This window comes from Notolabrus celidotus, chromosome 6 (assembly GCF_009762535.1).
Source record: "Notolabrus celidotus isolate fNotCel1 chromosome 6, fNotCel1.pri, whole genome shotgun sequence".
In the NCBI taxonomy this organism is placed as follows: Eukaryota; Metazoa; Chordata; class Actinopteri; order Labriformes; family Labridae; genus Notolabrus; species Notolabrus celidotus.
The window spans coordinates 10836204-10859252 of NC_048277.1; the positions used below are offsets into that span (position 1 = coordinate 10836204).

Sequence of the window (23049 nt, forward strand, 5' to 3'; positions counted from 1 at the left end):
GTATATAATGTCTTGTTAATGACTGTTTGATATTTTAAATGTCCCATGCTGTACTTTACAGGCTGTGGAGAAACAAGATCTCTTCCAGTGAAGCACAGAGGTTCAGTCTGAGGGACAGGCGGCTGAATTTTTCATCCATATAATATGATCTGTTCTACATTCCTCTCTGTCACAGTGTGTAGATGAATTACTACTCAGCCCAGTCCTGCTCCTGCCACAGACTGAGTTAGAATTAGTTTACCCTGTGGTACAAGCATCAGAAAAGCTTAAAAAAACTATACACAAAAACAAAGACAATTTTCTGACTGAAAACCCTCACACAGGAATGTTTTTGATGATTATATTAGATGTCATGTAGAAGGACAACCTTAAAAGATTGCCCTGTCACATAAACCATGACTTCCTCCTTAATCACATGCCGCTGCCCACTTTGAGGTTGGTATGTCAAGGATTCAAAGTAGTTCTCCCCTGAGGAAATACTTGCTTTATGTTTGAGGACTCTACTCTGAAGCCACTTTGCACTATTGCGTGTTTACAATAACGAGAGGCCACATAACTGAAAACACAATAAGTCACACTAACAGGAATAACTCAGAAGGATCTCCTTCAATGGCTGTGGTCTCTCTATCCAGTTTGCGTATTTATTTCTGCTTTTGTCATGGATCAAGTCTTCAATATGTTATTATTAAGTTTTATTTTTTAAGGTAAGTTTCTAAGCTGCAACTCTGATAGAGTTTCAAAACAGTAATTCGTGAAAATGTGTATAACTGCTGAATTAATAAGAAACATTCTGCTGTTTTGAGTCTCTGTAAAAATGATGAACCCAGGTGTTCTGGGGTACTGATGCAGGTAATTGTTTCTGTTTGAGTTCTCTTCTAGACCTGTTGTTTCTATCTTTGACTATTATTGATTCTGACTTGCACTGATATTTTAATGTACATACAAAAAAGACCACCTTAAGTTATGGCCTGTATTCACAAATGTTGTGAATATAGAGTTTTCATTTGATGTAATGTTGCTTTATAATTTGTTAAGTGTCTCAAGGGTTTTGAGAGTACATTTGCAAATAAAATTTTGATTGATTTATCGATTTTTATTTTTTTACCTTCCTTGACAACTTTCCAATAAACTTGGTTTGAATTTCTTTCTTGATGTTTGTGACACATTTTTAAACAGAAACAAACAACAATGTTATCAGATAAAACATTTATCTTGTTAACTTGTGGCATCTTTCCCTCCACCTCAATGGTCGTCTTTTTACTGAAGGTAAAAAAAACAATCTCTGCTTCAAAATTAGCTCAAACAGTTCAATAAATTGTATTTCCATTATGTTAATCTTATTTATTGTTAAAGATAAATCAAATCCAGAAATCCCTGGTGTTTGCTGTAAATCAGTAAAACCAATAATTACATTTTTAATTGTTACATTATTTGGTTAAGATTATTTGATATTATTATTTATAAAAGATTCTGCGTACATGATACACTTTTTTCCCCAAAGTGTGAACACATGCTTCATTCCAACTGAAGCCAATTATAGCAGCTTAAATAGAAATACCACCTGTTAAGGAAAACTGGCATGTGATGCCATTAGTAATGTGCGTTCAATGGCATGTCCTTATGGTCAAGGATGGTAGTGCACATGTGCAGATTCTGCTCCACTGAGGTTTTTGTGATTTACTAATGCATATCAAAAGGATATATCAGATAATCCTGATGTATCATGACCAGCTTCATTCTGTCATGGATGAAGTTTTGAACATGTAATTTTTAAGTTGATTGATTGATTTGGATGTTTTACCTTCTTTGACAACTTTCCAAAAACCTTGGTTTGAATTTCTTTATTGATGTTTGTTACAATTTGTAAAACAGAAACAATGTTTCCAGATATATAATTTCTCTTGTTCAAGCCTGTCAATTTTTTCTCCTCCTTTAGTAGTAATGAATCATACTATTTTAACTGTTGGTTAAAAAAAAAACAAAAAAAACAATCTGTACCTCGAAATTAGCTCAAATTGATCAATCATGCCCATTATGCAAAGTTAATAACACATCAAATGTTTTTGCTACAAACCATCAAATCAAACCAAGAATTTAATTCTTAATTGTTTCATTATTTAATCAGGATTATCTAAGGAAACTATTTAAATGTTCTGCATCTATAATAAACTTAACAGTGTGAACACATGCTTCATTCCAACTAAAGCCAGTTATAGCTGCTTGAATAGAAAAACCACCTGTTCAGGAAAACCGATACCTGATGCCATTTGTAATGTGCGTTCAATGGCATATCCTTGTGGTCAGGGGTGGTAGTGTATATGTGCAGATTCTGCTCCTCTGAGGTTTTTGTTATTTACTAATGCACATCAGAAGGATACATCAGATACTCCTGATGTATCATTAACAACTTCATTCTGTCATGAATGAAGTTTTCAACATGTTATTGTAAGTTGATTGATTGATTTTGATTTTCACCTTCTCTGATAACTTTCATATAAACTTGGTTTGAATTGTTGCATTAATATTTGTAACAGGTTTTTAGACAGAAGAAACACAACAATGTTTCCTGATACATAATTTATCTTGTTCAAACTTGACAACTTTCTCTCCTTTAATAGTAATGTATCATACTATTTTTAATGTAGATAAAAAGAGCAATCTGTACCTCGAAATTAGCTCAAACAGTTTAATACATTTTATTTACATAAAGTTGATCAATCAAGCTCATTATGCAAAGTCAAAAACACGTCAAATGTTTTTGCTGCAAACCATTATGGTAAAATCAAGAATTGAATTCTTAATTGTTTCATTATTTAATCAGGATTATCCTAAGAGCATTATTTAAATATTCTGCAGCTATAATAAACTTTAAAGTGTGAACACATGCTTCATTCCAACTGAAGCCAGTTATAGCAGTGTAAAAAGAAATACCACCTGTTCAGGAAAACCAATACCTGATGCCATTTCTTTTGAGCATTCTACAGCAAATCCCTGTGGTCAAGACTGGTAGTGCATGTGTGAATATTCTGCTCCTCTCCTGTGTTTGTGATTTAGTAATGCACATTTAAAGGATAATCCTGATGTATCATGAATAACTTAATTCTGTCATGGATGAAGTTTTTGGTATTTTATTTTCAGTTGGCTGATTGATTTAGATGTATTACCTTCTTTGACTTTCCAATAATCTTGGTTTGAATTTATTTATTAATGTTTATGACACATCTTTAAATAGAAACAAATAACAATGTTTGCAGATAAAACATTTATCTTGTTTACACTTTACAACTATCTCTCCTCCTTTAGTAGTTACCAATGGTAGTCTTATTACTGTAAGTTTAAAAAAACAATCTCTACTTCAAAATTAGCTCAAACAGTTTAATAAACCTTATTTACATGATGTTGATCAATCAAGCCCATTGTGCAAAGTCACATCAAATATTTATGCTGCAAATCATTAAATAAAACCAAGAATTAAATTTTTAATTGTTCCATTATTTAATAAGGATTCTCTAAAAGAATTATTTAAATATTCAGCATCTATAATAAACTTAACAGTGTGAACACATGCTTCATTCCAACGAAGCCAATTATAGCGGCTTAAATAAAATACCACCTGTTCAGGAAAACCGATACCTGATCCCATTTATATTTTTGCATTCAATGGCACATCCCTGTGGTCAAGGATGGTAGTGCAAGTGTGCAGATTTGGCTCCTTCCCTGTGTTTTGTGATTTACAGATTCACATTAATATAATGTATAATAAATAACACAGATAATACAGGTGTATCATGACTAACTTCTTTTCATATTGCCTACAGACGCTGGTCCAGTAACAGTGCACTAAACACATCTTGCAATACTTTAAAGTTGTTTCCTCAAACCCAGTTAAGCAATCAGTGTTTGCAGTGGAGTGATATGATATATATTTTAAGAAAACTCTCCAAACTCTGTTCAATTCTAGGATATTTACATTCATACTGTATTAAAACTCTACTTTAATTCCACTAGCCAACGTTACTTCTTTTCAAATGAACTGTATTGAATGTAATCATGTTCGTGAATAGGAGGTGTGAAATGTTCCACAGCTGCACTTTACAGTCTGTGGAGAAACAAGATCTCTTCCAGTGAAGCAAAGGTTCAGTCTGAGGGACAGGCGGCTGAATTTCTCATCCATATAATATGATCTGTTCTGCATTCCTCTCTGTCACAACGTGTAGATGAATTAGTACACCAGCCCAGTCCTGCTCCTGCCACAGACTGAGTTAGAATTAGTTTACCCTGTGGTACAAGCATCAGAAAAGCTTTTAAAAAACTATACACAAAAACAAAGACAATTTTCTGACTGAAAACCCTCACACAGGAATGTTTTTGATGACTATATTGGATATCATGTAGAAGGACAACCTTAAAAGCTTGCCCTGTCTCATAAATAATTTCTTCCTCCTTAATCACATGCCACTGCCCAAATAGAGGTCGGTATGTCAAGGATTCAAAGTATGTTCACCTGAGGAAATACTTGTTTTATATCTGAAGACTCTACTCTGAAATCACTTTGAACTATTACGTGTTTACAATGACGAGAGGCCACATACCTGAAACACAATAAGTCACACTAACAGGAATAGTTTTGAAGGATCTCCTTTTTAGGCCGTGGTCTCACTTTCCAGTTTGCGTATTTATTTCTGTTGTCGTGGGTCAAGTCTTTAATATGATATTATTAAGTTTTATTTTATAAGTTAAGTTTCTAAGCTGCAACTCTGATGGAGTTTCAAAACAGTAATTACTGAAAATGTGTATAATTGCTGAATTAATAAGAAACATTCTGCTGATTTGAGTCTCTGCAAAGACTGTTTGAGTTCTCTTCTTGACCTGTTGTTTCTATCTTTGACATTCATTGATTCTGACATGCACTGATATTTTAATGTACATACAAAAAAGACCACCTTAAGTTATGGCCTGTATTCACACATGTTATGAAAACTGTTTTAATTTGATGTCAAATTGATTCACAATCATTGTATGTTTAGTGTTTTGCAAATACCTTTGCAAACACAAATCCGATAGATTAATTGATTTAGATTGTTTTACCTTCTTTGACAACCTTCCAATAAACTTGATTTGAATTTATTAGTTGATGTTTATGAACATTTTTTTAAACAGACATATAGACAATACTTCCAAATACATCATTTATCTTGTTTACCCTTGACAACTTGCTCACTTAATTTACTCAAACAGTTCAATAAACTTTATTTAAATGATGTCAATCTTGTTTAATATAATAGATCAATCATGCCCATTATGCAAAGTCAAAAACAGGTCCTGGGTGTTTGGTGAAAATCATCAAATAAAGCCAAGAATTTAATTTTTAATTGTTCTATTATTTAATTAAGATTTTCTAAGAGCATTATTTAAATATTCTGCATCTATAATAAACTTAACAGTGTAAACACATGCTTCATTCCAACTGAAGCCAATTATAGCAGCTTAAATAAAATACCACCTGTTCAGGAAAACCGATATCTGATGCCATTTATATTTTTGCATTCAATGGCACATCTCTGTGGTCAAGGATGGTAGTGCAAGTGTGCAGATATGGCTCCTTCCCTGTGTTTCGTGATTTACAGATTCACATTAATATAATGTATAATAAATAACACAGACAATACAGATGCACATTTATCAGTGGTGGACAGTAACAAAGGAAATTCACTTGAGTAATGTACTTAGGTAAAAAAAAATTTATCCATACTTTTCTTGAATATAATTTTTTTGGTGGAACTTTTACTCCACAACATTTGTAGTACAATATCATACTTTTGACTCCACTGCATTTCTATCAATGCTCTAGTTATTTAGAGGTTTAGAAATAAAGAATTATTTGTATTGTTTTAAATCTCTGATCTGTTTGCCACACAAACTTCATCACAGCCTTCAAAACATCACTATCTAACCTGAGAAACGTGTCGAGGTCTGGAGCTAACACACATGTTTTATTCCAGATGAACATTTTAAACTTGTCTGTGCTTGTGGTAACCAAGTTGTTCATTATATTTCATGGTATATTTTTTTAGATCTGAAATAATGTTTTGGAGATTAACATAAGTATTTTTTTGTATTGGAGTAATGTTTGACCAGGAGGATCTATACTTAGACTTAAGTAATGAAGACGTGTACTGTATCCACCATTGAACACAGAACATTCTGATGTATCATGACTAACTTCATTTTCCATATTACTGCCTACAGGTCAGCATGGTCCATTAATACATGGTCCAGTATCAGTGCAATAAACACATCTTGCAATACTTCAAAGTTGTTTCCTCATACCCAGTGAAGTAACCAGTGTTAGCAGTTGAGTGATATGATTTCCTATCCTAATACAACTCAAACTTCTGTACAATTTTGGAATATTTACATTTATGCTTTCTTTGAGACTATGATTTAATTTCACTAGGCAACATTACAAAGGGAATTATTTATTTATTTTTATTTTGCTATATAATTAGAGAACCTCTGATTATGGTTTCTTTTATTGTAAGATTAACTGTACAAAACCTGTGATCAATTAATTGATTATTTCTTTTGTAAGGCACATTATGATCTTAAAACCACAAGATGTTACGATTTTTTTTAAAATGTAGATATACATGTACGGTATATGTACAAAAAATGCTGTAAAGCCTTTACAATACCCATGTTAGCCACAAGAGAGTGCTAGGGGAAAACATTTCGACGTTATGCTTCACTTACTTGGCTGTAGTGTTTTACAGCAAAAAAGCTATCGTTTTAAATAGCCTTATCTTCAGAAAACATCACAGGGAGGAAAGATACACCAAGTAGAGAGGCTGGAGATATTGAGACTTTTAAATGTAAACTAAAAACATATTTATTCAGTCTGGCTTTTATGTAGGGTTTAACAATTTTATGACTTTAATGTGTTATATTGGTTTTAATGTTTTTCAGTTATTCTATTCATTTATCATCTGTTTATTATTGTTTATCTATTCAGATGTATTGATATTTTAGCCTTTATTTTATCTTCAACTCTTATCCTTACCCTTTTTTAATCATTTATTTTAACAATTCATATTCTCAGTGTTAATTTGATTCTTTAACTTATTTTAATTGCACATATTTTATTGCTGTTGGTGTGCATTAGTCTCTATTTTAAAATATGTTTTAATCCATCTTGCCATTATTTTACTTCTGCTTCTTTCTTGTTTTCAATCGCTGTGAAGCAATTGAATTGCATTTGATTTGTATGAAAGGTTCTAGATAAATAAACCTTGATTGATTGGTGGATTGATTGATTGATTGATTGATTGATTGATTGATTGATTGATTGATTGAAGTGTACTGCAAGGATAATTTATAGTTGAGGTGTCAAGTGAACCGTAAAGGTGACTCGTACTGGCGCTCCAGACGGAAGCGATAGTGCATTTACTTGACAGTGCAGCTTTTATTTTGAAAATGAGCTCTGAATACTTCCGGTCGCTGAGTATTTCTTCTAGCTTGACTACGCTCCATCCATCACTGGCGCTGGGCAGAGGGAGCAGAGTCCAGGTGGCTACAAGGATGAATTACGTCCACACACTGTTGCGCCTGTCAGCATACTTGGGATGTAAAAGGCAGCAGTAACTTCAGTTTCCGCTTCTCTGTAGACAATTTGTATTTGCAAAGGATTTTATTACTCTTCACTGTGCGCAGTTTGAGATACTGTCAACTGAATAAAGCAGGGAAGTTGGACGTCGTTTTCTGAGGTGAGTGTGGCTTTACTTTTGACGTTTTTCTTCCTCTTCTATAATCTCTTTTAGAGAGTCAACATTTTGTTTTCCAGTGATGGTTATTGTTGTTATTACTTTGAGATGTGCAGTTATTAGAATTACATTTAAATCTAATTAACGCGCGACCAGTTGTGAGATAACAAACGGAAAAAAGGTCAAATATGTGGCTTATTGCAGGCGATGTGAATATTAAAGGAATGTCTGGAGGAGCATTATTGTTTTCATGAGAATGCGTTTGTTTTTATTTTTTTACTGTTCTGAATTTTTTTCTTTTACAACTCAGCCTAAATGCATTAATCTCTAAATGACTGTATGACTGCTTCCACTGTCATCACCCAGTCAAACACCACCTGCACTATGTCCGTGTCTTCCTTGTATCAAGAGAGGTGACTCAGGTGTGGATGTGCAGTGTAATTGGCTGTGAACGTAATCATTAGGGTCAGAGCGACCAGAGACCCGAGAGAGAGAAAAAAAACTGTATGACTTACAATTATAAAACAGGAGCTTTCATATAAAGTCCAAAGAGTCTTCATACAGCAGCACACTGTGAAGGCTTTGGAAGACTCTGAAAGGATGTTTTCCTGCAGCCCTTAAAGTTGGGTTACACCCCCCATTTATGTCTGCCTGATCAGCACATGCTGGAAAAACACTGCATGTTGTTGATAAGAAAGAAAGATGAAAGAAAGAAAGAAAGAAAGAAAGAAAGAAAGAAAAATGTTTACCGTCTTGATATCTGATCTGTAGTGTGGGTTTTACAAGGGTAATTATTTGCATTTATCTGGTGCATTGTTGCAGCATATGTGAATAATAATTTTGTGCCCATAATTTGTACCAATCCTCAAAACAAACAAAAAAACAGTAGACTAATGTAGTCTGAACTACAATTCACTACCCACGAGTAAAAGCTAAAACCAGTCTAACTTTTTGAGTCAGTCACAATAAGCTTACATCACCTATGAATGACTGCGTGAATGAATGAGAATAACACAAGCATTTTCAGCACATCAACACTAGCAGTGTGACATCACGGGAGCAGAACTGTGGAGACGAGAAGGGAGGAGCACGCTGGGTATGACACATTAGTATCTTAGCAACAGTCAGCATCCTTGTAGATTGTCGCTTTGAGAACAAAACCACCTTTACTGAGACAAGGTGCCCTGCTGTTTATTTGTCATTAAACCCTCCAGGAAATTATGCCTAAGTTGTTTTTACTGAGAGCAACATGTCGGCGACATGTTCAGACAGGTACTTATTATTGATAAAAGGTAGAAAGATGAATGTGTGTGCTTTTTCTTAACGGCTTTATCTCCACTCGTTGCCTGATGCTTCTCCATTTAAGAGGTTGGGGTAGTTTTGATCCAGGTTCAGAGTGCAGTTGGAGTGTGTGTTAGTGTGATTGTGTGTGTGTGTGTGTGTGTGTGTGTGTGTGTGTGTGTGTGTGTGTGTGTGTGTGTGTGTGGTCTTCACAATGTGTAATACTGATGAAGCTTCCTGAGTGCAGCTAAAGACCCACTCTGGTGCCATTCTGCACTTCTAAGGCCTCGCACTCTGCATGTAATTTACTGCAGTGTTTAAATCCTCCTCAGTGGGTATTTGGAGCCCATTAAAATCAATGGTCACATAAAACTGGACGTTATGGGGCTCTAATCTGTTTAAGGGTGATTAAGTGGTTAGCTACTTGTTGTCTGTTCCTTTTCCTTTTTCCAATGATGAATTAAGTCAAAGCCGGGCCGAAATTCAATAAACAACACAACCAATAACAGCTTTGAATTATTCTAAATGACATATTAGTGGTCAATATGGCTGACATGTATTGCTGATATCACATTTGTGATGTTGCTGTTGTTTATTTGCATTTGATATGATACTCCTTCTTAATAACATTTACATCCATTACTTCGTTTGCACTACAATCTAAGATACATGGTGATCTGAGCCAGTGACATGTGTCAGATGAATTTAATTCATGAAATAGAACAATACATTTGGTTATGCTTTACATTTCAGAACATGTCTCGTATTTTTTATGAAACAAACAGCAGTCACACTGACGGGACTGCCTGCAGTGTCTGCATACATTTGTTCAGCAGATGCTGATCATTTCAAATTGCAATAAAAATAGCACTCAACTGTTCGGTATCTATGATTGTTTGGTTGTGTGTGGGAAGCTACATGTGTATGCAGGGCTACATTTACATGTACGTGTGTAGGTGTAAATGAAGGTGTATGAACAGGGGGGTGTGATTTTGTCCATCTTTTCCGTGTGTATACACCCAAATATATTTTATATGTATATATTTGTACATATTAATATATATATTTTTATTAGTGTTTTTAGTGTCTTGACACATGCATCGTTATTTTGTTCTGCTGTGTACCTGTTTGACATAGAGTTGAATGACTTTTAGTAGTCTTGAATCTTGAATCGGTCTATCTCCATTGCACATATTTTATCCATGATTGTAAAAAATATACAAAAAATCGTTGTACATTTTTAGATAAAACAACGCAAATACAAAAATATCATCACTTTTTTGTTATGGCTCGACAACTGTGAGCTAGTTCAGGCAGGCAACTCCAGCTGCACTACTGTCACATTTGCCATGCGTCACTCCCACAATCACCTGACAAAGTATCCTCTTAGGAGGTGTATTTAAGCTCACAGATATCCAGTCTCTCAGTCTCTGCCTTTGCTCTACTCAAACTTCAGCCCCAACCCTTTGCTGGCATCCACCTTTGGGCTCTGACTATAGGGTGTTTCAGATATCATGTCATCACTCCTTTATTTCTGCATATTAAGACAATCTGCAAGGGGTGATGAGGTGATGAGGCCAAACATAAACAATGTAATGCTGCTGAAATATAATTTTGATCGATACGTCAGTTGACTGAATGAATTTTCTATGCTGCCACTTGACCCCTGAGATGCTTGAGACTGACTATAGACAGCATCAGTTGCATCAAGTTAATTCACAGCAGCACAGGAAAGACAGAGACATGTTCCTATAGGTTGGCTAATTTCTGGAGACTAGCTAAATTAAGTTTGTGCAACTTTAAGCTAGTATGAAACTCAGACCCACAGACATCACCTGTATGTCTGCTTATTAAACACTGTATGACCTCTCACTGCTGCAGTCTAAATATGAAGACCACTTATGTTCTGTCTTGCTTTTTTTTTTGAATTACACAAAATATGTTGGATTTGGATTAGCCTATTTAACCACCTTCGGGGACTGTGGGGGTCGGCAGTCTCTGGCACTTATTTTGGGGTCATAGACTGAAAAGTTTTGAAACCTCTTCTCTAAGACATTGTGATGGGCATTTAAACAAAGAAATTATGAAAATGGTTGGCAGACTATTCAGTATTATAAATATTGTCCAAAACGTGTTTCTGCCAAATACCTGGAAAGTTCATGATGTTCACATCAACTTTAGTCATACTTTGTGTTTAATACTGCTGATTGAAAACAAACGATTACTAAAGCACTGGACTAAAAGTGTTTGCACAGATTTGCATGCATCTTCAAACAGAATTGTGCCAGGTACAGCCTCACAGAGCTGTTAGCATGACTGTGGACACCTCTGTTAATCTGGATTGATGTATCGATCGTGCCTTTGTGAGATGCTGGGAAAATTCAGTAAATATTGTCTTTGTCTCTCTTTTTCTTCTCTGGAGGGTGATTAGCTGGGACCTCAGACCATGGCCTACACCTTGGGCTCAGCCACTGACAGCCAGACACGCAGTGTGGCACCTCAGCACTGCGTCACTCGGGTGGAGCTGTCCGTCACGGCATCCAACTTGCTGGACCGAGATGTAGCCTCCAAGTCGGACCCGTTCTGTGTTCTCTTCCATGAGGTGGATGGAAACTGGGTGGAGGTAAGCATGGAGGGATGGTGGAATAAGACAAAAAATTGGCAGATGAAGAGAGGTAGATGAGGAGACACTAGAGAGGTGGTGAAAACAAGGCAGGTTTGATCTCAATAAAGCAGGGAAATGGGCACAAATCAGCTAGGAATAAAAAAGGCAGATTGAGAAGAAAAGACCTGACAGAGAGATTAAATATCAGTGTTCAGATCATTAGGAGTCAAACCCATGTCTGGTGCTCTCCATACCGCTTATTTCCACTCCAGTGAGGCGGAGAGAAGAGAATTAAAGAGAAGGCAGAAATCAAAAGAAGATTGTAGGAATACTTGGAGATTTTTACAAGTATCAGAAGTGCGTACAAGGTCATCTCCAGCATCCTGGTTCTTTTAACAAAGTGCAGAGAACATGATCTTTCTTTGTACATTTACAGACAATGTATGATCTGAATCAGATCCAAACTCATGTTGTCTTGACCATCTGCTACGTGCCTCTGCATGCTCAACCCAGTGGGATGTTGCACCATCTATTGATGCGACATCCTAATCCTGGAAATCTAAATCTTTGTTATGCATAGGCTCAAAGAAAGAAGGTCTGCTGGAGAGCTACTAGCTGAGACGTCTCTGTGAGGGGTGTGCATGTTCTCTCCATGTCTGCTGTAAAATGTCACACTGAAATCCATTAATTCCACAGAAATTGCTTTCATTAGTGGATCCACCCAGGGATGGGGTATGACTCTGAGTGAATGCTCTGTGAAGAGTTGAACTTTGGGATACTTTGAGACAGGAATTCATGCTGACTTTGGAGGGGAGGGAGAGTCCAAAAAGGAAGATGCTGTCATGGATTATAAGCCTGTTGTTAGAGAAAAAACATGTTTTTCCCTGGAAAGCAAAAGTAACACTGACTCCGGGAACTAGTTCACAGGAAACATATATTCAAAGCCCAACATCAGGTCCCTCAAGAGTAGACATAGATATTTATGTATGTATACATGTTTGCACTGCTGAATTTTTAAGCCTCTCGGGGCTCCATTGAGAAGAAAGACTTTCTCTTCAGTGCCACAGCCAACAGTTCTGACAGACTATTTCCAAAGAGTCATAGATGATGAAACGCCTTTGAACACAATATATAACAGTTGAAAATGAGCCTAAAAAAACGTTTTTTTATTCAACAGGTTGAGCAAATGTTTATGTTATTACTGAAAACAAAGTATAAAATGAGAATTTCTGTTTTAATTGGACCAATTTGGAAAAAAAGTTTGATGCCCAGTTGACCAGAACAATGATAACCGACTACGGCAGGCCACACCAGGCCTGGCTTACAGCAAGTAACCAACAAACCTTGCACGCACTGGTCATCAAGCGCTTTACCAATTTAGACTTCCTCTTTTAGCCCTTTGACAGACTACCAGTCTATCTAGTGTTTTTCAAATCCTTTGACTAACATTAAGCTAAAGACACTTAACCCCAAACTGCCCCCGGTGCTGTTCCATCAGTGTATGAATGTGGTGTGAATGGGTGAATGTCACATGTAATGTAATGTAAAAGCGCATTGAGTGGTTAGAAGACCTGAGAAACTACAGTGTCCATTTACCATTTAAAGCTATAATAGAAGTTTGAAACCTGAGTTTTATGAACCAAAATGTATCATAATAGCTGGACTATGAGCACTTGCTCGTTGTTTTCTGTCTTGTGTTGGAACCCTTGCTTGCTTTAATTGGCAAAACCATGCATGATGTTAATGTTTGATGTGCCAGAGTTTCATGGTGTAGAAAAACATGAGCTTTACGTTGAAGCTGCTCTAAAGGGGCATGATGGTGATGAAGGTTTGGTGTGTGTAGGCTGCCGCCTCAAGGCTTTTCTGTAGCAAACAGCTGGTCAACAGAGCAGGCTGGCTTCTGTACATGTGTGCATGCGTGTGTGTAGGCGAGCGCCTCAGGTTCTAGCTGTCTGACGGTCAGCAGGGCATGTGGCTCTGATGTGAAATTGCCAACCGTTACTGTGGCAACAGGAAGGGAAACAAAAGCTTAGCACTCCTGGTGTGAGGGAAAGACGTAGAAAGAGAAATGAGGCCCGAACCTTTTTTTCGGATATTATCCACAGCTCGCCATTTCTCTCACATCACAGCTTTCTCACTTTCTCTGATCCCCTCCTGTTAGCTATGTTATCTCTCTTCGGTGGATGTCGTTCTTTCTCTGTCTCAAGTATTCCCCTCACTGTCTGAACATCCTGTGATACAGAGGTGCAAAAAACAGCTGACTCCATTGGGGGGAAAGAGGGGGAGAGGGTAAAAGTGTAAGATGAAGGAAGTGTGAGGACAGGATGGGAGGAAAGAGAGGGTGAGGAGAAAGTTAGAAGAAAGGGAAAGAGAGGATGGGGAGAAAGAGTGAGAGTGAAAAGAGGGAAGTTGTGAAAAAAATAATGACTGAGAAATTGATAAGAGCAAAAACTGGTTAGAGAGGCTTTAAATAACACTGCAGGCTTACAGAAACACAGCACTCAGCTATGCAAATGACGTGGCACTCAGTTAGCACACTGCTCTGGCTGTTACATGTATGTCTACATTCATTTTAGTTTCTCCTCCTAACTCCAAATCCTCACACTGATTTCAACATGTTAAGGACCCAGGTGTGTCAGACGAACTCACATTAATGATGATTTACTACAGTAAAGTTGGCACAACTGAATTGAAAAACATAATTTTACCCAAATCATTTATAACCAAAATAAAATATTTCTCCTGAATTATCATTCATAATCCAGAGGAGGTGTTTGTATCTGCAGAGTGCTATCGTTGTTCAGTGTTGTGTTCCAGATTGTTCCAGTAAACAATCAACAGGTGCTCCTAGAAAACATAAAGGGACCAGGTGACATCGCTATCTCTCTCCTCTGCTTTGTCTTTCTGCAACACACACATACCTAACGTGTGTTATTATTAGATGATAAAAGGACCTCAAAACATCATTATGTGACGTCAGTACTACTGATCTGTGAATAAAGAGAGTTAGAGCTGTAGTGATTGTGACGGAGGGTGGAGCAGAGAGACACACACAGCAGGCAAGAAGTGGAGCACCTTCAGCAGCAAATTAACAAAATCCTGCATTACTAATGTGAAAAAAATCATAAAATAACCTCTATGTTTTTAGTTTCCCTCGTCTTTTTTCTTAACTTTATGCCAATAGACCACCGTGGTTTGCTTTCCTTCTCTTTCATTTGCTCACAGTAGTTTCTGGTTGAAAGTATGAATTGGAGGTCTGACCCCAAATTAACAAATACCTCATAATTTTAAAGCACAGGTATTGAAAAGTATCACAAATGATGACAACCTTAGTACAGAGCATTGCAGTGTCTTTACTGCCTATTTTGGCTTGATGAAATTTCACAGTTACAGTTCAGTGTCACTGTTCTCATCAATGTTACATGATAAGCTCAGATAAATCAGCTATACACTATCTGCCCGCTCAGAGTTAGTGAGTGCTTTGTGAACATTGTGGAGCATTAAGAAGAACCAAAATATATCTCTCAGGAGTTTCTGGAGACAAAAAGGCAATAAGGAAGTCATTGTATGACTCCCATGTATCAAGTAGAAAGTAATAACTTGAAAACAGGGTTACTGTTGTATGTAATCTGCTGCGTTTGAATAAAAAGATTTTTGCCAAAAATCTGCCCTTTTACTTTGCTTTAATAAAATAATGACCAAACAAGAAAAATAAGAAAATGATATATGAATATGATTGAAACCAAAGTGATTTATGTTCTCAGAGTACAGTATTCAGTCATTCTTTATCTCACAGTCCTTTGGAAAGCTACTTTAGCACCCAGCTGTCTGCTTTGTTTTTCTGTTGTTGATGTTGTTGTTTGTATCTCAGAGGGCAATGCCTGTTTATGTTGTCTGTTTTGTTGTTTTCTATTTCTGACTCATGTATCTGATAGAAAAGGTGGACAGATATAAAAGAAGGCAGAAATAGGATACAACGAGGGTCTCATATTTTCCTCGCCCAGTGAGCCAGGTTTAAATCCACATGGGCATATGCACTCCAGCCTGCCGGGCTGCCATGACGCCTTAGTGATATCAGTTTTTAAGCCAAGGTGCAGCCATTCTTCTCTGCTCTCCTCTCGGGCGAAAGTTTAAACCCTTTCCTTTCTGAAGTAGGTCTAAAGCCTACCTCTTCCCAGTTCTACATTTATAACAATGTCTACTGTCAGAGAATGGGAGTGAGATACTTTGGCTAACAGCACTTATGAATGAAGGTGAAAAGAACATTTACAAGATATGTAGAATCAAAGAGTGTAAACACTGAATCGTGTCAAAGGATGTCTGACATTGTCTGCAGCTTTGGGAGAGATAAATAAGAACAAGAGTGGTATATATTTTCACTGTCTATCTGTTCTAAAGCTGACAAAGTTGAGGAATAATAATACTGTATGCTGGCCAACATTTTAATGCTAACATGCTGTTGTTACCTCAGCATTATTACTAATGAAGTGTAACTAGTGCTAACATAAAACACATGATATAAGGCTGGGGGAGATCTTGACTTCTTTTTTGGGGGGTAGCTTTTATTCTCTTATTCAAAAAGGATAGGAAAGGGGATAGAATAGGAAAGCAGTAGAGGGATTGGGGAGTGACATGGGGTGAAGGGCGGCAGGTTGGAATCGAAGCAGGGTTGCCCGCTTTAAGAACTACAGCTTCGATATATTGGGCACAATTTAACCATAGGCGAAACTGGTGCACCAAGATCTTGACTGTGGAGGCCCAACTGATATTAAAGTATCTGAAAAGGTAACACAGCAGATTGGCAACATTTAGATTACCTAGGCTGAAATCGCAAATAAGTAACAAAACATGTATGTCCAAAGTAACAGCTCTAGGTACTATCAAAACATATGTGCTACAGTGTAATGCAAACAAAGCTACTAGCAGCCTGTTGCAACACAGCCAAATAGTTGACTTTAAAATAAGTTTGCACTCTGACGGGGGAAGAAAGACAATCACTGTTTAGGATTCTAGGGTGACATTCGGGTTGGCCAATAGGATTTCAAGGGGGTCTATGTTATCCTTGTCCGCCACTCTGGATCTGTCCCTTATATATACCTCAAAAACACAATGCAGTTTAATCTAATTTGGTTTGAATTGCTTCTGCTGGCATTTAGCAAGCAGCAACCTCCGGCCACAAGAATTGAAGTCAATGCGGAAGTGTTAAAAACTGCAGTTCATTGAGTGGCTCCAGATGTACCGGAAACCACATACACACAAATTCAAAAAAGCCTATCTTTACAGCAGAAATAAACACGTTTACAGCCTGGTTTTCCATCATGAGAGGCACAGCTGACTTGATTGACAGGCGGGAACAATGTAGCTGTTGGCTCGGAGGCTCAAAGCCCGGCTCTTTACCTCACACTAGCTCGACAGCAGTTTGGTTTACTTCAGCATATCTAATACGGCTCCCGCTGACGATTGACTTCAAAACAGTGCTTTAAAAACAGATGGGTGACGTCACAGATGCTACGTCCATTATTTATACAGTCTATGGTATTTAAACTTTGACCTCATGATGGTGCTAATGATAAGTCAATGAGCCACTACAGATTATTAGAGACCATTAAGTGGTGACAGGTATGTCTGTTGCGTATGTTATTATGATATGTCCTGTGATTTAGATGGTGCTTCACTTGAAAACCAAAACTGAGGAAGAAGTCAAGGCAACACTAAAGTCCATAGGGGTTGTTCTTAGGCTTCTAGTATGGTTAAAAAAGAAATAAAGGTTTTGGGGTCACCCATCCAACATTTAGCAACCCTACTATCCGGACACTAAAACACGATATTCTATTTTGGAGTAAAACCTGCAAACAAACAAGACAAATTGCTTTGAGTAGCGAGTACCTGTAAATAAGCGGGGGATGCAATTAACATCTGCCTCCTCTGTTGTATCCATCCAATGACCATTCAAAAATACCTTTTATGTTCACTATAATTCCAGAGTAGTGACAGGCTAGACGCGTATTGACCTCATCTAATGGTGGATAAACACACTGTGCAGCGTGTTCTGGGTGAGTCAGACTGAAGAGTAGCACTGTGAGTGAGTATTAGTCATCCAACCACCAGGTTTAGAGGACCGAGTGCAAAAACCATGGCTCTCACAGTGCTCTTACTGACACCCTCACACTCTCATCTGTCTGGGCAGTGTAAGGGATACTTACTGGGGGGACATGAGAGCACACCATTTAAAGTACCTTGAAGCCAGAACAACTCTGGACAAGTAGAGGAGAATATGGAGAATTAAATTCAGGTTTCAGCTTTTGAACCACCATATATATTTTATTTTATGTAAGATGTGGTCTCTCATTCTGCTCAGCTCTAAGCTGGACAGCTCCTGTTTAAAAAACACTGTTAACTTTTTCAATTTAGTTTCATCCACAGGTCTGTGGTGGTCTACACATTATAAAATACTGCTCTACGGGCTCTTGTGATAGTCTGCTGACATCAGTCTAATTTAGCTGCACCTGTTTACTTAGGGCATAGGTAGTAGCTCAAACTCGAAGCTGATCTCAGACTCTGTAATATCTGAATTCCCTTTGTCAGAAAGTGCTTATTACTTTTGACTTGACAACTGAGTGGTCTTGGAGTTTTAAAAGTTAAACATGCCATTCAAAAGTGCAGTATCATTATTTTACATGATGGTAGCAGCAATTTAACAATAAATGGACACTTTAATTTCTGACCTTAATTGCATGATGAATAATGCTGGCAGCCCTAGTTAAAACAATGTAGTATGTTAAGATTCTAAACCAGTGATGTATGTCTACAAGCATGTCCATAGACTCTTTGTTGGGCCATGCTTATCCATGTTTCATGGAGAAAACAGAAACTATTTTTGCACATTTCCGAAAAAATAGGCTCCTGACCAGCTAGGAATAAGAAACAAAGAGACAAGTTGTTTGGGGCACTATTGTTTCTTTGAGAAAGCTCTATATTCTGTATTCATTTTGTTTGCTGCTATTCTTTTATAGCCTTTATTTAACCAAGACCTTTTATACAGATTTTATGCTAAACTCACCGTTCTCCAAGCAATGCTGTCAAACATTTATGACTTTACTGTAACTTCCCTGTGTCATACGATTGGGTTCATGGGTTTTAGACTTGTATGTCTTTAGTGGTGATAAGACGGACAGGCTAAATCCAGCAGATTGGTGAATCCAGTAATCAGACTTAGACTTAGACCTGAGAAAGTGGGTTTATCTTCTGCTTTGTCAGTGCAGAAATGACAAAGAGCAGCCAGCTGTGGATGACTCTGAAACAAGCCCTCTCTTAAACAATCAAATTGATCAAACCTGCATAATGTTTGGTTAATGGTGCGGGCAGGGCACTTTGTTTTCACTGCAGACGTTTACATCTTCAACATGATTAGAACTAAAAGTTGATAATTATTTATTAAATTTTGTTAAATGGGTCATTGTTACCCTCAGTGACCACTGAATTCTCAGTTAAACCTGACCAGTGTTTAGATGTACTGCCACTGTCTGCTTGAATTGCATGTGATGGGTTGATTTGTGGTTTTAAAAAGTCCTGTCCTCTACTTGTTTTCTGTGTTTTTAGCTCTGCCGCACTGAAACAGCTGTGAACAACTTGAACCCAGTGTTTGGAGAGAAGTTTCAGGTGGACTATCACTTTGAGGAGATCCAGAAGCTTCGCTTTGCCATGTTTGATGAAGACAAGTGTGCCACACAGCTCTATGAACACGACTTCCTGGGAGAATTCATTTGTACACTGGGGGTGGTATGAGATAACTTCTTCTCTGTATTAAATAGAATAACTAAGAATGAGTAACTATGAAATGAACTGACATTGTATGACCACAAGTCATGATTTTTATTTTAATTAATTGTATTTTTATTGTATTTTTATTTCTGGCTGACAGATATCTTAACCAGTATATTTTTCTGACCTTATATTTTTACATTTTATATATTTTTCTCTGCTGTTGTTTTTTTCTTGGGGTTTGCATTCATTTTGAGACTCAGTCTGCAAGGAGTACAGCTTGTTATGCTCCTGCCCTTGCACACAGTTTTAAGAAAATTGTCCTTCCACTCCTACTTCCTCCAGAGGAGTTTCACTGTGCATTGTGTTTTGAAGGACATGTAGACCAAGCATTACTATGCAACATCTTTTACAATATGAAATAGTGATTAATCCATTATGAAATATAATGTAACACTCAGTACCTACTCATTGATCTGTCAATAAGTCAATAGGATGACCAAATGATTACATAGTTATGGTTATGGTTTGTCAGACTGCTGTGTAATGTTCTTTTCTTTCTTGCTCAGTGCATCCACATGCTGTATTTTAAATCACAAGCAGCACATGCCATCACCAGACTAACATTTCATTGGGTGCAGGACTTTCTTTGGGCATAAGCATAGGGTGAAAGGTTGTAATGAGGAAGGAAGTGAGGAGATTGGAACATGACTAAACATAGCTTAACTGAACTGATTCAGGTAATTAATTTCAGGATATTTACTAGGTCAAAACCCTTTTTTTTTTTTTTTGTTTAGAGTTTTGTCTTTTCTGTATTTCTGTCCCATCTGTCTGTTTTTGATTATGCTCCAGATTGTGTCCAATAAGAAACTTCACAGATCGTTGATCTTAGCCAATGGGAAGCCAGCTGGCAAAGGCTCTATTACGGTAAGACTCAGAAGTGTAAATTAAAGGTACTCTTCATCTATATCTTTAACTCAGTTTATTTCTGTGTCCTGACACACTGAGACACAAACACACACACACACACACACACACACACACACACACACACACACACACACACACACACACACACACACACACACACACACACACACACACACACACACACACAAAGAGCTATAGTTGATGTTGTGGATGTGGTTGTTTACTATAATGCTATGTTTGCTGCAGCCGATGATGGTCATGACAATGTTGGTGATGATGATGATGGTGAAGTTGATGATGACTATGATGATGGTGTTATTGAGGCTGCTTGTGTTACTATTATTGATGTCATGACTGTTATGTTGCTGCTCTTCTTCCTGGTGATGTGAGTGTTAGGAGTTGTCAGTATTTTTGTAGCAGCTAATGTTGTGCTGTTATGTTATTTCAGATAACAGCTCTGGAGCTGTCTGACAACAGAATCATCACTCTGACCCTGAGTGGGCGTAAACTGGATAAGAAGGTAGGCAGTTAGGCCCCCACTTACAGACACACACACATACATATACACACATTGAATACAAATAAAAGCACACTCACACACAAAGTATGGGTTTTATACATTCTACATGATAAAAAACACACACAGAGACAATAAGGTGCACTGTAAAGTCTCACCTTTCACCTTATTTTTTTATATAAGGAGTTTTCATGAATACTTCTAGTTGGGAATGAAAACTATGAAGGGCACTATTCTCTTAAGAAGAGTCCATTTTTCAGTCTTGTGTGTATCTACCCACTGAAATATGGTTCAATAAAATATGACTGTGGGTCAGAAACAGCACAGTTTGAATATTGATTTCAAATGTAATTTTATGTGTATCTGCTGGGCATCCTCTGCTTAAGCCACCAGGATAAGCATGAAGCTCAGTAAACTCAGGAAGTTAGAGGAGCTCTCAAACTGTCTGACTAAGGAGAGTCAGTTATGTTGTTAACTTTTCAATGTAGTGAGTTTATTCTGTACATCAATTTGGTGAAAAAATTACAGTTGTGACCTCATCGCTATCTCTCTCTCTCTCTCTCTCTCTCTCTCTCTCTCTCTCTCTCTCTCTCTCTCTCTCTCTCTCTCTCTCTCTCTCTCTCTCTCTCTCTCTCTCTCTCTCTCTATCCCTCTTTCCAACCCCAAGTCAGTCGAGGCAGATGTCTGTCTAACATGTACTGGTTCTGCTCAAGGTTTCTGTCTGTTAAAAGAACGTTTTTCCTTGATGCTAAAACCAGCTAAATACTGCGAGCTGCAATGCTCATGATGAATTGAGATGAGATAAGACTGTCCTATCCTGTCTTGATGTTGGGTCTTTGTTAATAATTTAACATGGTCTAGACGAGTATGGTCTAGACAGCTATGCTTATAAAAGCGTCTTGAGATAACGTCTGTTGTGATTTGACGCTATACAAATAAAGATTGATTGATTGATTGATTGATTGATCGATTGATTGATTGATTGATTGATTGATTGATTGATTGATTGATTGATTGATTGATTGATTGATTGAGCCAACACTATTTAGTATCTGATTGTTCTCCAACAGTTTCCAGCATTCTGAAACCATCACATGTTGAAGATGAATCATTTTCACTCTTGCCTCTTAAGGAAAAAAAGCTGAAAGTATCTAGAGTGTTTCTTTCAAGGTTACACAGCACATAGGGGTACGAATTACTTAAGAGTTCCTAATTATAATAATTTTCAAGTGGTATAATGAACCAAAAGGGTCCCTTTGTTTTCATCATCTATTTCCTACACTCTTTCACCACAGTCAGCAGCTGTTTCTGTGATGGTCATTTGACAACTATCTACTTTTCTGGTTATCTGTCACACGCTGTCTAGTATATGATTGGTTGTCTGGAGCAGCAACATTAGCACCTTGCCTGGCCATAGCATTGCCATTGCCATTGACTGTGGCTTTAGCAGTGGTAGTAACAGCCAATATTACACTTAATTAACATTTTGAGTGCTTCTTGTTACGCCTTCTCCCCCTTGGGAACAGCTCTACACAATCCAAACTGCTAACTGTGGCTTACATGAATCATTATCACCTTATAGTCTCTCTAAAAGAAGCACTAACTTGAAACAAATGACTGACAGGGGTGACACAGAGTTATAGCTTTATTTATGACACAAACGTTTCAGGGCTTTTGAGAGAATATTTGGGGCTTGAGCCAATATGTCGTTCTGCATGGGAAAATGAGCTGTGCCCCTGGGATGCATGGGTAGTGAGTGTACTGCATCCTATTTTCAATAAGAGAGACGCAGGACACAAAATCACTCAGGAGTTCGTAGCTTGTCGTGAAACTGACCGAATTTTATATTGAAAACAAAAACAACATCAGGAACGTCATTATAGCTTTAAGTAGTGATTCTAAGTATCTGCCATTGCTGCTGTCAGGTGGAAGTCAGATGGGGTGATTAATAGTACATAAAAATAAGACCTTTCTTGTTACTGTTTCCATGGCAGAAATGTACAAAGAGTGATACGTTTGACTGTTAAAAGACAGCATAATGAGATTCTTCATCAGAACAATGACTAGCACATGTACAGGGCAAGATCAGCGAAGATAAAAGATGTACTGCTATGTCTGAAGGGGCGTTCCAAAACTGGCACAAACCGAACGTTTTCCCTTTAACTTTGAATAACCTGTTGTCAAATTGTCCTTGT

General features: G+C 37.4%; 2 protein-coding genes across 7 annotated transcripts in view; both read left to right on the plus strand.

The window, feature by feature from the left end:
• Positions 1-1087, plus strand: part of nlrc5 (NLR family, CARD domain containing 5) — a 43381-nt gene extending 42294 nt beyond the window's left edge. For all 5 annotated transcript variants that reach the window (XR_004631661.1, XM_034686434.1, XM_034686435.1 and 2 more), the window contains one exon: positions 62-1087. Coding sequence is in view for 4 of the 5 variants with exons in the window: in XM_034686434.1 (XP_034542325.1) it covers positions 62-143 (82 nt within the window). In the remaining variant the exon portion in view is untranslated. The remainder of the gene's footprint in view (positions 1-61) is intronic.
• Positions 1088-7529: 6442 nt separating this feature from the next.
• cpne2 (copine II) overlaps positions 7530-23049 on the plus strand; it is a 48779-nt gene continuing 33259 nt past the window's right edge. Inside the window, exons 1-5 of one of the 2 annotated variants that reach the window (XM_034684737.1) lie at positions 7530-7763; positions 11464-11664; positions 19246-19425; positions 20260-20334; positions 20786-20857. In XM_034684737.1, coding sequence (XP_034540628.1) covers positions 11488-11664; positions 19246-19425; positions 20260-20334; positions 20786-20857 — 504 coding nt within the window. In that variant the 5' untranslated portion in view covers positions 7530-7763; positions 11464-11487. The remainder of the gene's footprint in view (positions 7764-11463; positions 11665-19245; positions 19426-20259; positions 20335-20785; positions 20858-23049) is intronic. The other variant, XM_034684738.1, reaches the window with a different exon arrangement.